At 31.2% G+C, this 15983-nt stretch overlaps 2 protein-coding genes and 1 pseudogene across 4 annotated transcripts in view; all 3 read left to right on the top strand.

Annotated features, from left to right (window-relative positions):
- LOC146532593 (uncharacterized) overlaps positions 1–9264 on the top strand; it is a 29916-nt gene extending 20652 nt beyond the window's left edge. The window contains exons 8-14 of one of the 2 annotated variants that reach the window (XM_085196540.1): positions 21–154; positions 493–643; positions 1826–1955; positions 5023–5189; positions 5827–5946; positions 6144–6211; positions 6279–9264. In XM_085196540.1, coding sequence (XP_085052666.1) covers positions 21–154; positions 493–643; positions 1826–1955; positions 5023–5189; positions 5827–5946; positions 6144–6211; positions 6279–6957 — 1449 coding nt within the window. In that variant the 3' untranslated portion in view covers positions 6958–9264. Of the gene's footprint in view, positions 1–20; positions 155–492; positions 644–1825; positions 1956–5022; positions 5190–5826; positions 5947–6140; positions 6212–6278 lie in introns of both variants that reach the window. The other variant, XM_085196539.1, reaches the window with a different exon arrangement.
- A 260-nt stretch (positions 9265–9524) lies between these two features.
- LOC146532592 (multiple inositol polyphosphate phosphatase 1-like) lies at positions 9525–13165 on the top strand. The gene is made up of 5 exons (XM_085196565.1): positions 9525–9792; positions 10262–10677; positions 11409–11507; positions 12041–12498; positions 12865–13165. The coding sequence occupies exons 1-5, from the start codon at positions 9624–9626 to the stop codon at positions 13016–13018; spliced, it is 1296 nt and encodes a 431-aa protein (XP_085052691.1). The 5' UTR covers positions 9525–9623; the 3' UTR covers positions 13019–13165.
- A 404-nt stretch (positions 13166–13569) lies between these two features.
- Positions 13570–15684, top strand: LOC146532591 (multiple inositol polyphosphate phosphatase 1-like; annotated as a pseudogene). Its single transcript, XR_014878657.1, has 5 exons — positions 13570–13932; positions 14030–14451; positions 14536–14634; positions 14703–15160; positions 15513–15684. The product of XR_014878657.1 is annotated as a multiple inositol polyphosphate phosphatase 1-like (transcript).
- The last annotated feature ends 299 nt before the right edge of the window (positions 15685–15983 follow it).

The raw sequence follows: 15983 nt of genomic DNA, 5'->3' as shown, positions 1-15983 counted from the left end.
GTTATTTGTTTATATTTTAGTGGCTGTCCTTACGCGTTGGAACTGCTAGATCCTCAGTGGCAGAATATTACGTTCAACGAAATAATCCACAGCTGGCACAACAAATGCGTCGTTATGCTCTTCAGGATATTGAAGAAGGAATTCGGCGGCTTAGGTAACGGTTTTAGCGTAATAAGAGTCTTATAGTTTTTGCTTTATGTATAAATTAAAAGTTTTAACATCTGCAATTTATTACAATTTTTTTTACTTGTATATTGAATCGCTAATTTGCATAAAGCCCGTGCACTAAGCTGCTTACTAAATGCTATAAATTTTGCCCAATTCGGAACTACACAAAACTTTAAACATGGATTTACATACTTTTCCTATTCTGAAAATGTTTATCTGTAGAATTTACTAATGCACAATATTTGTTTACATAGATGAATAGAAGGTTTACAAGGACATTATCAATAAAACACTAAGTTTTAATTAATGCCAATTATATTATAGGAATGGAACTTTGGATCTTTTGATAGCCGACACGACTGTTTTAGACTATTACCGTGCTACTGATCATGGCTGTAAACTTCAGCGGGTGGGAGACCATGCTCTTATAAAGGACACTTACGCCATAGGCATGGCTAAAGGATTTCCTTTAAAGGTGTGTTACTGTTATTAAGCTGAACTTCTTTTACAAGTAGCATGGTAGGCAGAGGGAGGCTAGTGATAAGACACTCTACTCCCTCCATTTCGCCGACTTCTGGAGGCATTGTGTGTTGAGTGGTAGAAATCAACGCCGCGCCTTGCCAACACACCATAGTGAAGAAATAAAAATATGAAATATTCCTTCTCTTCCAATAGGAATTGAACCAGTTTATAGTCATACGCTGGTACCCCTGCACCACGACTGGCTTTAATCTACGTAATTCAGGTAACGCACGTTAATGAGTGTAACTAATGACTTGATATAAGAAGCGTAAATTTACATAAATAATATCGTAGATAGGCTTTAGTGACATCAAAATGACTTTGGATCTTACGAAGAAAGATTGATGGATGACGCACAAGCCTTGTAATGGCGTGATCGATAGCCGAGTGTCATGTATCTTATACTTACTTGTATTTAACGACATTACTTATCTCTATATATTTTTTATATATCATGGAATATATATTTTTATTTTTATTTTTTTATTTCTTATATTATTTTATCATTCATTTTAATTTAGAGACCGGTAGTGGCGCTTGGGCACAAGAGTATGACTGTAAAAACGACATGTTGTAGGTTCGAGTGCCACTCGAGAATGAAATATTTCATATTTTCATTTCCGCTCTGGTATCGAGTCAAAGCTCGGAGCTGAGTACCGCTACTCAATATACAACGCCTCCAGAAATCGGCGGAAAGTGGGGAACCGAAGTGTCTAAATGGACTACTAAGTGTCTAAATGGACTACAAGTGTCTAAATGGACACTAGGTCCCATGTTCGTCCTGCCTACAAAATGAAAAGTTTTTTTGAGTAGTGGTATTTTTATTAACAATATTATAATATTTAAGGAACTGACTTAGCTACTTGCCTAACTCTTTACTTATGAAATTCCATCGAATGTGCGGAATGGTTTGTACGTGTTGTGAATTCTGTTTCGTTATTAAAACAATAAAACGCTACAATATTTGTTATTAAAACACAGCTTGCAATGTACTTACATAAAATTGTTTTTTTTTTTATAAAAAAAACAAAACAATTTTGTCGTCATAGAACATGATTAATTTCAGAGGTATACACTCATACATATGACATAAAATATTTTTATAATATATTTTTAATTATTTCCTCCGTTTTAGGATAGCATTTCAGCTGTAATAGCTAAATATTCATCTAATGGTTACATGGACATATTAACTGAAAAGTGGTATGGAGCCTTACCTTGCTTTAAACTCAGTCCGGATTATGGAATACAACCAAAACCTCTAGGTAAGGAAACATAAACTGCAAATAGATCTAGAAATAGATTATAAAGTGGTAGGTACATATGAAATACTGTGTCGAGTAGCTCTTAGTCTAACTTGCATTCATGTAGGAGTAGTACGTAGCTTATGTGGTTTTATGCTCCGATAGGATTAGGAATACGACCTTAACCTGGAATAAGCTATTGCATCTTATGAAATACTTCAGTGGAGCTGTTAGAATAACAGAAATTAGTTTTCTATATGCCCTATCTATATGTATTTTAAAAGTTTTTATGTATTCTAATAATTATCAAAATTTGATTAAAAAAATGTAGTTTATACTTCTAAATATTATTTTGTTACTAAATATGGATGGATAATTTAATAAAATTATTAATATCTTAATTAAAATGACTACTTTTAAATCGATAGTTAAATATAATGTCAACATAAAATGTGACAGGAGCGGTAACGTCTATCTTGTAAATTGCTTTACTGGCTTCGTCACGTCACTATTTTGCTTATGTTGTTTATATCAACGTAGTCAGATGTTTCGTTTGGGCCGGAAATTTCATTAGAATTTATCGCCACCCTCGCGTTAATCCAACCCCTCTGGGACGCGGGGGGAGGGGGGAACCGACCTAAAAGATTAAACATGGGATTTATCGTTGAAAAAATGAGATGGCACATAAAGTTTGTTTACCTCTTATACTGGCTGAACTTTCACTCAAGATTAAAACTGAAAAAGGACACTGGCAGCTGTTATTACATCATTTACATGGCTAGACTGTTCCCTCAGTATCCCGCAAACAGCATGGTAGGCAGCGGGAAGCTATTGTTAAGACACTCCGTTCCCCACTTTCTGCCGAATTCTGGAGGCATTGCGTGTTGAGTGGCAGAACTCAACCCCGCGATTTGCCTCGACACCAGAGCTAAAAAATGGAAATATAAACAATAGTTAAAAAATAAAAGTTAAAACAATAGTATTTTTAACTGAAACAACTTAGATATCTTGTCGCCAACACACAGTTCTAATATAAAACACTAATTTGAAAGCACACAAGTTACGGAGATTAACTCTGCTCTAAATTATTGTATTGGATTGGAGAGAACAATTGACATCAATAGCTCGGCTGACCGTTGAACACACAAAACAAAATTTCGAACTGGAATTAACTGCAGCGGTATTGCTATTGCTGTAACGCGAGTGTAATTACAAATAGTTGTGGGAAACTTTTTATTTGAGCGCTATATTGGGCTTTATTAAAGTTCTCATTCTGGTTTCTAATAAAAATTCACTTTATATATACTTTTCAATTTGTTTCTTTTTATTAATAAATGAAAAAATCTGCTTCACGCTATATCTTGCAAACAGCAGGGTAGGCAGAGGGAATCTAGTGCTACCTTAATTATAGACTGTTCAAAATATTGGTTGTGCTTGCATACTTGGGGTAATTCTAGGTTCCCTCTGCCCTGATTAATGCAGAAGATACGTAAAATTAAAATAATACATGCTATATTTAAAAAAAACACATAATTTCACATAACGAACAAAATTTTACAAAGAGAAAATCACTGCGGTAATATTTCACAGCTAAGACCGTGGTTTAAAAATGAGATGGATGGATAATAATGTTGGACGGGATTAGCACGCGTCGCGCCGTTAAGGCACTCTGCATATGTAAAACTGTGCTGAGGAAAATAGGTCATAGAACAACTTCGTACCTACCCTCTACTAGGTATAAGGTAGTTAGTTCGATATGTGATTATGACACAAATAATGTATTGATTTTTTTATTTTTTTACTTAAGCGGTTCTTTCGCTTTTTAGGGGATTGACAGAGATTCTAGTGAACAATTACTATCTTCTCTATATTCTGTTGATACAGAAATATTTGATGTTGTTATAGATTAAGAAATAACAATGTAAAAAATGTTTTATGTACGATATAGTTCGTATTTAGGTTCGATTTAAACAATTAAATTTTATATGACAACTTATTTAAATAAAAGTATTGATATAAAAAATAAAAATTCAAAATGTAATATTTTGTATTAAACGCACATATGAGGCAATCATGCGTTATTTTTTTATGAACGTATCATAATTTTCTCGTAATAAATTTAATAGTACATAAATATAAACGTAAATGGGACGTAAAAGAGCGACTATACTAAGTTGCCTTATTATTATCGGTTAATTTAGCGACCAATTGGATACACCATAAATTAACAATAGATTGCGTAATGGATACCACACCTCATTAGATATCGACCGGGATTTGTTTTAGTCTGATTTATTAGATTACGTAATGGCGGAGAACTATATGTGATATTTGTTTTACTAAATGATTCATTTTATACTAGTGGTCGTTTACGGCTTTGCTTGCCTGGAGTTGACATTTTAGGGTATGGCAGGCCCTAAAATGTAAAATTTGGTCAACTTGGCTACATACATTTTTTAATTCTTTTACAGTGAAGTGCCAATTTCATTTTTCATGCTTAATAAAATGGAGACAAAAATATAATATTCAGGATTAAGAAAGAAAGAAGAATAAAGAAAATATGTGAAGCTGCTATTAATACCTTTTGTACTGTCCGATTGTCAAAAAGTAGTATACCGGTTCAGGCCAACCAAGTGACGTTACACGTCTACACATTTTATGAACACTCGTACAAATGTTAAAGTCAACTTAGACCTCGCTGACATGACTTATCCATACTTATATTATAAATTCGAAAGTAACTCTGTCTGTCTGTCTGTCTATCTGTCTGTCTGTCTTTTACGCAATCAGGGCCAAATCGCTAGTTTAATTGTGATAAAATACTCATATAGAGATACTTGAGGGTCCCGGGATGAACATAGGATACTTTTATTTCTCATATTTGTAATATTTTCGATATATAACAATATATTAAAATATTTATTAATTTGACATGCTATTTATTCTGCCATGTTATAAATATATTTAAAAAATATTTGTATAGTTCAAGCGGGCGTAGCCGCGTTCGGGTCCACTAGTATTATTATAAATAAGATTTTGCATAAGCTTTTTCAAAGGCCGATTAAGATTATTGCAAATATTATTTCAGGGGTCGCTGCGGTAGCTGGTGTTTTCATACTTCTCGGTGTGGGGATGTTTGTTGGGTGTGTTATTTTGGTTTTAGAGCATCTCTTTTATAAATATACCCTACCCGTTCTTCGTCATCAGCCAAAAGGAACTATATGGCGAAGCAGAAACATTATGTTTTTCAGCCAGGTACATATATTTTCTATTTATTTTCAGTATCTCGCATATATCAGAGTAAGTAGTTTTACTCCGTCTCCCACTTTCCGCCAAAATTTGAGAAAATTCGTGTTGAGTACACTGTACTTCTTTTAATTTAAAATGTTCAATTAAAAGCATTTTTGTGATAAATACATTAGTATTGGTGTACAATTTCAAACATAGTTTAAACTAACTTAGAATTATTCATTAGAAATAAATGGATTCAGTGAACAGAGCCGTGAATAACTACTGCTTTTAAATCTAAATGACTCACTTGTCTTTGTAAATTAGAGATATAATCCTCTACGCTTGTCCTTGGAGTGACTGTAATATTTTATTTTTAAGTTTGAAGATCTTAAATTACAAATTTTGTATTCTTAATAATTTTAAAATGTTTTTTTTGTGCGTCGTTTTCTAAAAAGTATGAATTTTGTCTAGCTCATAGTCGTAAGCTTTATTTATTATTTGATAGGTTTTTATTTTTATTGAACTCACTTTAAAGCACTACCACCAAAAACCAATCCAAACAACCGACCAAACAACTACTCAAATCAACCCTTACTACGTTTTTCAATAATCAAATGTATTAATTGACTACAAAATTTGCTCATTACATTTAATGTTACAGAAACTATACAGGTTTATAAACTGTGTAGAGCTCGTGTCACCTCATCACGCAGCAAGAGAGCTTGTCAATACTATCCGCCAAGGACATTTCACATCTTTATTTCAAAAAAGTGTAAAGAGGGTAAGACTCAACAAACTCGTATATAAATGGCCAAAAATTAAAATCTAAAAACAAAGGATTCTTCTTTGCTTTGGATCTTTCTTTTTACAATGTTTATATAAAAGGCTTAAGATTAGAAGAGGAGAAAGAATTAAGATTACTTACCGCACAATATTTACTATGACAGATTACGATAGGAATTACATTTGTTTCAGAAGGAACACGAACAGCGCAGACGAAGAAAAAGTAAAGCACAGTTTTTCGAAATGATTCAAGAAATTAGAAGGTATTTTATTTTCCTTCCTTTATTATAAGTTGTATTTAATATTATTACTGAGATAAAATATTTACAGGGTACAACAAGGACGAGATCATTCATTGGATTCCATCAAAGAAAATGTGGCAGTTGAAATTTCGGAAGTTTCAGAAGAAATTACGGAATCAAAGTTTTTATCTCCATCTCCCGAAGTTTCTTCCCGCTCGCCACGCCAAAGTAGGTCTCCAAGACAACTTCGCTCACCTCGAAGCAAAAGAAAAAGATGTAGTTTGGCTGGACTAAATGTTCGGCGCTTCAGCACAGACTCCGTTTTGGGCTCGGATTCCGCTTCAATTTATGAAAAAACTAGTCTTAACATTGGTAGACGGTTGAGTCGTGACGTAACCTTTTTAACAAGTTCACCACCCGATATTAATACTAGACTTCGAACTCCATCACCGATGGTAAGAAGACCTGAAGGTTCATCTACAAGATCTTACCAAGATGTATCCGATTCGTCGAGAAATTATTTAACTATAGATGCACCTACTCACAGAGCAAGTGTAGAAATAATGGTCTCACAGGAGTCTGATGTCCCACCAGCTCCCCCATATCCAAAAGTATCTCCAACAGGCGGCAGATCAGAATTGTCACAATTATCTGAAGCAGAGCTGATAAGATTATGGCGAAGCTCAGAAAGAGAAGTAAGAGAAGCCTTGTTGGCAGCTTTACAAGAACGAAGAGCTAATTTAGACCCCAAGCAGGATCCAGGATGAGCTATATAATAAGAAATTAAAATGGAAAAGAAATCTTTAGTAAAATCACTTCATTCTCGTCATAGGATGTGTGGATGAAGAGGAGTCTTTCAAGGATGTTTGTAATGGTTAAACGTGCCTTTACATTGTTTGATACGGATTAGCCGGTTGTAGATAAATAACCAGTGTTCATTTGAGTGTCTTGCTATTAACTGTAGAAGCTGCCTTATTTCATTCTCTCAGATATACATTCGTGTCAAACAATTTAAAGCAATCGTCGTAGATATATTTTGAGATTTTTACGTCCATAAATTCGGTATAAGATTCTAAGTATGATTAGAATAGATTCATTGAAATGAAGTGTTAATATAAAATATATTTAGCTGAGACCACAAAATTAAAAGTGCTTTATTCTTATTCTAGTCTAGACAGCAATAGATAATTCCTTTTTGTAGCAGAATCAATGTTAGAATTTAAACAAATTTACAATTAATAAGATGTTTGGATATTAAAATTTAGCCCAATAAACCAGTATGTACTAATATACGAATATCCTCGAGCATGTAAGTGTCGTGCATACAGAAATAATAAATTGAAATGAAAGTTTGTAAAAGTTTGTCTTTAAAATAAATAAGAAATATTGTATACTTAGTTAAATTAAAAAGTTTGGTTATTAAAAAAAATAAAATGGTCATATAGTTAAATATTTTACAATAGTATTATCTCATAAACTCGTTTGTAATAATGTGAATACTAATTTAAATTGCTTTAGATATCAAAATGAGGTATTTTTGTGAAAATAAAAATAATACTAAACAAGGAAATGGTCTCGTTTTAAGGTGATATCGTCGTATAATCAAATCAATTTAAAAACTATCAAAATAAGATAACAAAACTGCCAATTTGACTACAGTAGTTAGATAAGAATACACGATTTTACCTAGATTCGCACCCTAGGATTTAGTTTAGAATTTCCTCTCTCTATCTTTATCCTAAATTAACAAAATTCCTAAGCAAACTTACTTTAGGTAGGCCTATGGTTCTGGAAGGAATTGATAAGCAATATTTTTCACTTTACATCCCATATTTTTACTAAAATATGTCTTAACAATTGTCGTATTAAAATGTATGGTTTCATAATCTTCACCAGATATTTAAATTACTTATATTAAAATTTGTTATCTTTTACCCAGGAACGTATCCCTATTTTTTTAATATTACGTAGATCCCAATACTTACCAAAGTTTATTTTCGAAAAATATTTTTTTAAAATTTGGACCAAATTAAATTATTTGGTAAAGATTTTATTATTTATAGTTCAATCGGATGTGAATCATCTAGTGATATGTAAAGTCTTATGCATTTCTCTCTATACTTTAAACATAGCGTAAGTCTTTATGTACCTATTAAAAAATAATAATAGTTAAATAATATAATATTAATAATATCTAATTAAATCCACTAAAAAGGCCGTAAGATGTTTAAATTATGGCGACCTTGAATTGTAAGTGCCAGTGCCTCATTTATGACATATTGATTCCAATATGCATGTTTGTGCATATGCATTCATTGCATGTTTTATAACAAAATTAGTAACTTTTCTTCTTTACAGATAAAATAAAATATAATTTTAATAAATTAATAAGTGTGTTTACAAATTGCTTGGCAGTAATACGAAAGGGATGTATCCCACTGTTTAAGTTTGAACTTTTTTTTTGTAATAATATTCTTTTATTTTTCACGACGTTCGAATACTTTTTAGAAAAATAACATATTATAATAAATACTAGCAACTATGTAATTATGTACTCGTAGCTATACTTTACAAATATAAAAAAAATATAGATTTTTTTTATATTTCTAAGATAGACAGTGAAACGCCAATTTTATTACTATATATATATATATATAATATGTAATATTATGAATTTTAGTCTAAACGACAATTATTTGTCTGTATATTAATGTAAATATACAATTGCTATGTTACGCAAATAAGCGTCATTATGAGAAATTTACTAATGGAGCAGTATTTGGGATATTAAACTTGTAATTACACTTTCTAATTACATTGATTTAATTCATACATGATATAAATATAAAATAATATCTATTATAATAAATAATTTGTTTTGATATGTCGTAATATTATTAATTTAGGAAAATGTCATACTAATACTTTTTAAATTTGGTAGATAAAATAATAAATGTTTTAAATTTACACAAAGATAGAATTTACATTTAAAAATATATATTAATATGTACTCTCGAAGGGTGCTCCATTGTAAAGCTATGAGAATAGAGGAAAAATAAAATATTTGTGGGAAATTGTTTGTTTTAATAAACGCCGCAAACTTTTTAATGATTTTGATGAAAAAAAAAAAACTTTATTGGTAAGAATTAATTTAGCTATGTTATTTATGTTCTAATATAATATAATTTCATCATTAATATGAAATAACTAACTAATGAGAGTATTATGTCTAATTACTATAACATGATTGGTTCACCGTTTTAATCCATGTCTAATTGTTATATTATATAATTTGTAATATAACGCTTTCATTGAATTAGTCGCATTACGTCAGTCATCTAGTCAGAATGTATTTTACAATAATTATTCAAAGGTTTATTCGGGTACTTAAAAGGGTGAAGTAATTATAAGAACTGACAATCTAAATACAAAAATGAATTTCAAAATCGACTCGATAATACTTATTTATTTTTACTTCATATCGAATGTGACATCGAAGTACTGCTTTTGGAAATCTGAGAATATTTACAAACAGTTTTCTAGTAAAACACCTTACAATAATGTGAGGGGTGATATACGAGACTCTTTGGTAACACCGAAAGGTAAGTTCAGTATTTTTTTTAATTCTATTATAAAACTATTATTATAAAATTATATACTACAAACTTATAGATGTATATATTGTTAGTTTACACATAAAAATAGAATCTGAAAGAAGTGATAAAGAACTACAATAATCCAGTTAAATTATTACAATAAAATGTCACGTCATGTCACGCGTTCGCCGTGCGCCCGTAACATGAAATAAATAAACATTTTTCTATTAAATACGACAATTTATTTAAGTTAATCCAGCAGTTCAGTAGATATGTGTGTACAAACAAACAGATAAACTTATGAAATTCAGTTTATTAAGAATGATTCATATTCTATTAGTTACTTTAAACCTATTCAATGTACAGACACAATTTTTTTTTCGTTATTTTTAAACGTTTTCTGTAATAGTTAAGCTCTTATGCATTACTTATATTTACATCATTGTAATTATATTATTATTATTTTACTAATAAGGATGTGAACCAGCCAGCGTATGGTCATTGATAAGACACGGCAAGCGAACACCTACTACAAAATTTGCTAAATCTATGAGGGAAATGTTAAGATTAAAAGATGATATCAAAAAGAACCATCGAGAAGGAAAGAGTGAATTGTGCGCACAAGACGTCGAAAATTTACGAAATTGGACAAATAATGAACTATTTGAAATTCAGAATAGCCTTACTAAGGAGGGCTATTTGGAAATGCTGGGTATAGGGAGAAGATTAAAGGAAGCATTTGGTACATTACTTATGGATCTCGAAATCGGTAGTTACAGCCTACGACCCGCGTTTGGAGAATGGATTGAAGTAGGAGTTGCTGGTTTCGTAGAAGGTATGTCGGAAGCATTAGTCGTGGAGAAATCGAACTCTGTTTACGACATAATGGCAGTAAGTAAAAATTGATAATAATATTAATTTTATTAAATTTATTTCTCCATATCATTCCATAACGTAAATTTAAAATGAGATCGCATTACCGAATTCATAAATAATACATTTGATAAGTAATAAATTAAATGAAATTTATTACGTTATGTGAGCTTTCATTATTTTGTCAGTATACCGCACAGTACTGAATAGTCGTTTATAATAATTTTAAGTAGCCTATTTGCCTTATTGTGTGGTATGGTTTGGGCATATATATAAGCATTTTTTTATTTGATATTTTCAAGTTTTTTGGTAATTGTACATTTAAATACTGTTCAGATGATTTATATTTAAATTTCAATACTCCCAAGATGTGGTAATGCAAATGTTACTTTTGTTTTTTTGTTAAACTATTAAATAAGCATCTATATAATATATCTAAAAGGTCCGTCCATTTAGAGATTCATACACATAATAGAATGAAGTGAACGAACCTAAGTAAATAAATTGACTTTCATTTTGCATACAAAACCGTAACCATATATTATTAGTACTAACCGTATAATTTTTAAAAAAATCATATTATAATAAAAAGCAGCAGCTTCCAAGTTCGTTAATGAGGAACGAACCAAGAATACAATCGTTATTTTTTCCTAATATAAAAAAGGAAAAAAAGCTTAGCTAGTCAATAAATTTTTATGTCTGTGGAAGTTCCAAATAAGATGTATTTTAAATATAACTGCCTCTTTTAGCCTTATGAAGCTTGTGACATATATATGAAGGAAATCAGAAAAAATCCAAACACTTACTATGAAGCTAACAAATATGAAAATTCGGTAGAATACACGGCAGTAAGTAAAGTTATAATTTTTTCTACTATATTTTTTTGTCGTTTATATTGTAATGTATAGTCTTTTATATATCATGATATTTTAGATTTTAGACTCTTTTAGATCGTATGGTGCAAAAAAAAAAAGAAAAAAGCTGTTCATCTAATAGTATTTTTTTCTGATAACTCCAGGGCGCAAAGCGAGCAGCTTGTGTTTTTTCTTATATAAATAACAATAATAACTGTATAATATATTTATATAAGGATTCTTTTCATTAAGCCTAAAGTAGGTCCATCCTTCATCTACATATTCGAGCTTCCCTTTAAAACATAATAAATATAAAAGCTACTATGGCAACGATGGAGACAATTAACGTCTTCCAAGTTACATGTAACATTTCATTTGCCTTTACTCAAATCGATTAATGTATAGAAAGGCAAGAATTAAACTGATTTCCTCATATATGTATATAATATTAGACAATACATTCCCTTCCATATCCACGTTCAATCAGATATTGAATTGTTGATTTAAGAGGTATTCCAATATTGCAGACAATAGAGCGAATTCAAAAACGGATTGGCGTTGAGTATAAACTCACAACTACAAATATAACATCCCTATACGACTTGTGCCGCTATTCCTGGTCGGGAATTTATAATAGAGCCAGTCCTTGGTGCGCCTTGCTCTCAACGGAGGACCTAAAAGTTATGGAGTATTATGGGGATCTACGACACTACTATAGAAACGGACATGGTTTCCCTATAAACGAACTATTTGGACAAATATCTCTCGCTGATTTATATAAGACGTTTCGAAATATTAAAAGTGGGAGAGGTAAAAAATTAACTGTGTATTTCACTCACGCTACTATGATGGACATGACGTATGCAGCTTTAGGCTGGTTTAAAGACCCAATTCCACTGACGAGTGCGTACAGGGATCCAAATAGAAAATGGAAATCGAGTAAACTTGCCCCATTTGCTGCCAATTTAATATCAGTGTTATACAGGTTCTTATCTTTTATAAATATATAATTAAAATATATAATTAAGTAAACTAAAACTAGGCCGTTGTGGCACAGCGGTACAAACGTGCAACTGTAGTAGAGACGACGGTTGTAAGTTCGGTACTCATTCGGAGGAATGAAAAACTTAATATTTTCATTACCTTGCTCTGGTAACAACTCAAAGCATGGCTTTGAGTTCTTCCACTCAACACGCCAAGCTTCAAGAATTCGTTGGAAAGTAGCAAACAGAAGTTTTCATGAGGATCGGAGTGTCTTAACACTAGGTCTAACTATATTCATATAATATGTCGTAAAACAATTCTCACTATTCCCTAAGGAAATTTCTAAGAAATCGAATACCTATTGCAGATGCTTGGAAGAAAATAAAGAACATTTCAAAGTGATGTTTTACTTGAACGAAGATCCAGTTACGTCAATATGCGATAAAGGGGTGTGTTCGTGGCAGGAGTTTGAAAATAAATTTAAGCCTTTTGAAAATACTACTTTAGATTTCTGTTCTTGAAGTTCGTTTAAGATGCCAATGCTTAATGAATTTAACTTTGTTTTCTTATGTAAATACATGAATGAAACGTACAGACTGATAAATATCAGAAATTTTACTATATAAATTCTGTGTATATGTTAATTTAAATAATAATGTTACATACAAAACGTCAAACAACTTGAAATGTTCAGTAAATATTGCTTTGACTAATTTAAATAAATCTAAGTTTATAATTTACAAAAGTAAAAAAAATCTTTTTTTTGTATAATATAACACTTCCAACACCGCATTACACCTTAATTACTCGCTTTAAACTTTAAAATTGAAGTACATAATAATGAAATGCCACCTGGTATAAGATTTGAAGCTTAAAATGAAACAATTTTATTACTTCTTTTATCTTACTTAGGATATTTCGTTTTACTTGCTTAATATTTTTTATAATGAATATACAAATTTATACGTGTATAGTATATATAAATACCGCGGTTTATGTATTGTAATAAAATTATATTGGAATTGTCATAATGTTTTGCAATTTAATAAAACGAGATTACAACCCAATTTGATCTTCTTCAATAAATTTTTTTTTTAGTGTTGTAAATATACATTTCAAACCCACGTCCTTTATCCTTTTCGAGAACCTGTTATTATGAGCTCAAACTAAATATACTTAGCATTGCAGGACCTTAGTTTATTTCTAACTTTGATCGAAGTCGCTGTCCAAAATTTTATTTCTCCAGTGCTATAATTATATAATAATATCACGATGAAATTATTATTACGAATAGTGTTTATTTGTTTTCCAATGCGTATAGCAGTATCATCTTATTGTTATTGGAATACTGGATGCCCTTATAAGTATTTGTCTACTGAAACCCCATATAATTCAGTACGTGGAGATATTAGAGATAGTGTTGTCAAGTTAACTGGTAAGTTGATATAAAAAGTAAACGATTTGTTATTCATATAAATTATTTCTGACAATATAATTATTATAAGTTTTAATAATAATATTATAAACTATAGGATGCGAACCCGTCAGTATATGGGGTATATACAGACATGGAAAACGTCAGCCTAGTGCCTATTTCGGGAACTTGATGAAGGAAGCAGTATCCATTAGGAATTATGTCGAATCGAGCTATGAAGAGGGTCATAGCTCGCTTTGTGCTCAGGACGTTGAAAATTTACGGAACTGGGTAGTCAATGGCAGCTTTTTTGATGGGAAACAAGACATAACTGAAGAGGGCCGCAAGGAGATGATAGGCCTTGGCAGACGGTTAAAAGAGGCATTCCCGGCTTTATTGAATGATCTTCAAAAGGAGAGTTACACATTTCGGTCAGCCCGAGGCCCGTGGATTGAAAATAGCATTAAGCACTTCGTAACGGGTTTGGGTATTAATAATTTAATTATTGATGAGACTAGAACTGATTCAGATGTAATGGACGTGAGTAAATAATATGTAAAAATAATATCTCTTTTGATTTACCGTCGAATATTATAAAGTGATATTTTTCCTATATTATTTCAGCCATCCGCTAAATGTAAATCACATATAGGAGATGTAAACAAAGAACTCAATACTTTTGCAGAAGTTGACAAGTATTTGGACACCTCAGATTATTTAGCGGTAAGATAAACTTAATTAAATACATAATTAATATGATTTTCTTAAATAATACCTACAATTTATTTTAGACAAAGGATAGAATACAGCGACGAAGTGGTATAAATTATATACTTAGTGACGAAAACGTTACAGCCTTATATGACCTATGTCGATACACATGGTCCGCTATCGACGATAAATTTAGTCCCTGGTGTGCACTTTTTACCAAAGACGATTTACAAGTGCTAGAATATATACAAGATTTGAAGCATTATTACAAAAATGGTTATGGAACACCAATAAATGATTTTTTCGGTAGAGTTCCCTTAGCAAATTTACTTGAAACTTTTGAAAATGTTAAAAAAGGAAATGGCAAAAAAATTGTTGCTTACGTTACTGACGCTACCATGTTAGATCAGATATATACCGCACTGGGACTATTTAAAGATAGCAAGCCTTTAACCGGTGCCAACAGAGACCGTGAAAGGAAATGGAGAACAAGCAAGATATCTGTTTTTTCCGCCAATTTAGTAGCTGTATTGAATCGGTGCGTATCTTGTTTTCTTTTTATATTTGGAGGCTATAGCCTTCGTATATGTTTTTCCCGTTAACCAGCAAACAATTTCTTTTCAAAATATACGGATTAATTATTTTTTTCACTAATATAGAATAGTCAGCCATTTTAGCAATATAATTGGTTTTTATTTTACAATCCGATTTGATAAATGCCGTCAATAATATTAACCAATAAATATCAACAAATAATTAATTGACTCACAAATAATTTGTCATCAAATAAGGCTTAAAACAGAAAAATATATCAGTCTCAAACTACAATAAACTGTTGGCTGAATACATTTTAATTTTCTTTCTTTTCTTCTTTTCTTCATTGCTTATAGATGTGTTAAAGAAGGTTCCGAGGACCACAACGTCGTGTTCTACTTAAACGAGGAACCAATGAGATCGATATGTGAAGAGGGTGTTTGTTCCTGGCGAGAGTTCGACGCGAAATTGCGGCCATTTATTAACACTACTATCGACTTTTGTGAGTTCCGAAACTAACCTTATTAATCTTTTACTAAAAGATTATACGGTAACATCTTGTACTCGTACGTACATTACGAGTGGGTGCCTTCGTTAATGAATTGTATTAAACATTTAATTTACAATATAATAGATAATTCATATAATTTGATGTTCTAATTTAACCTTATTCTGTTGTGAATTTGCATGTTTCAAATTTTACAGTGAATTTTATTTATTATAAACATTATTATTAGAGCCCGTTTTGTTGAGCAGGGGCGCAAGCGTGCGAAATTCCCTAGAGTGGGAATCGAACCTGCAACCATCGCGTTTACAGGCACACGCTT

The sequence above is a fragment of the Heliconius melpomene genome, chromosome 13 (assembly GCF_056956725.1).
Source record: "Heliconius melpomene rosina isolate 202511_hmr_F chromosome 13, ASM5695672v1, whole genome shotgun sequence".
Taxonomy (NCBI): Eukaryota; Metazoa; Arthropoda; class Insecta; order Lepidoptera; family Nymphalidae; genus Heliconius; species Heliconius melpomene.
Note: the sequence above shows the minus strand (reverse complement) of the source record. Positions and strands in the feature narration are given on the sequence as shown.

What these genes read in the sequence shown, in the direction of transcription:
- LOC146532592 (XM_085196565.1), top strand. Translation starts at nt 9,624, where the DNA reads ATGAATTTCAAAATCGACTCGATAATACTTATTTATTTTTACTTCATA. An exon ending in CTCTTTGGTAACACCGAAAG is followed by an intron (nt 9,793 to 10,261) that starts GTAAGTTCAGTA and finishes TTTACTAATAAG; the next exon opens with GATGTGAACCAGCCAGCGTA. An exon ending in ATTCGGTAGAATACACGGCA is followed by an intron (nt 11,508 to 12,040) that starts GTAAGTAAAGTT and finishes CCAATATTGCAG; the next exon opens with ACAATAGAGCGAATTCAAAA.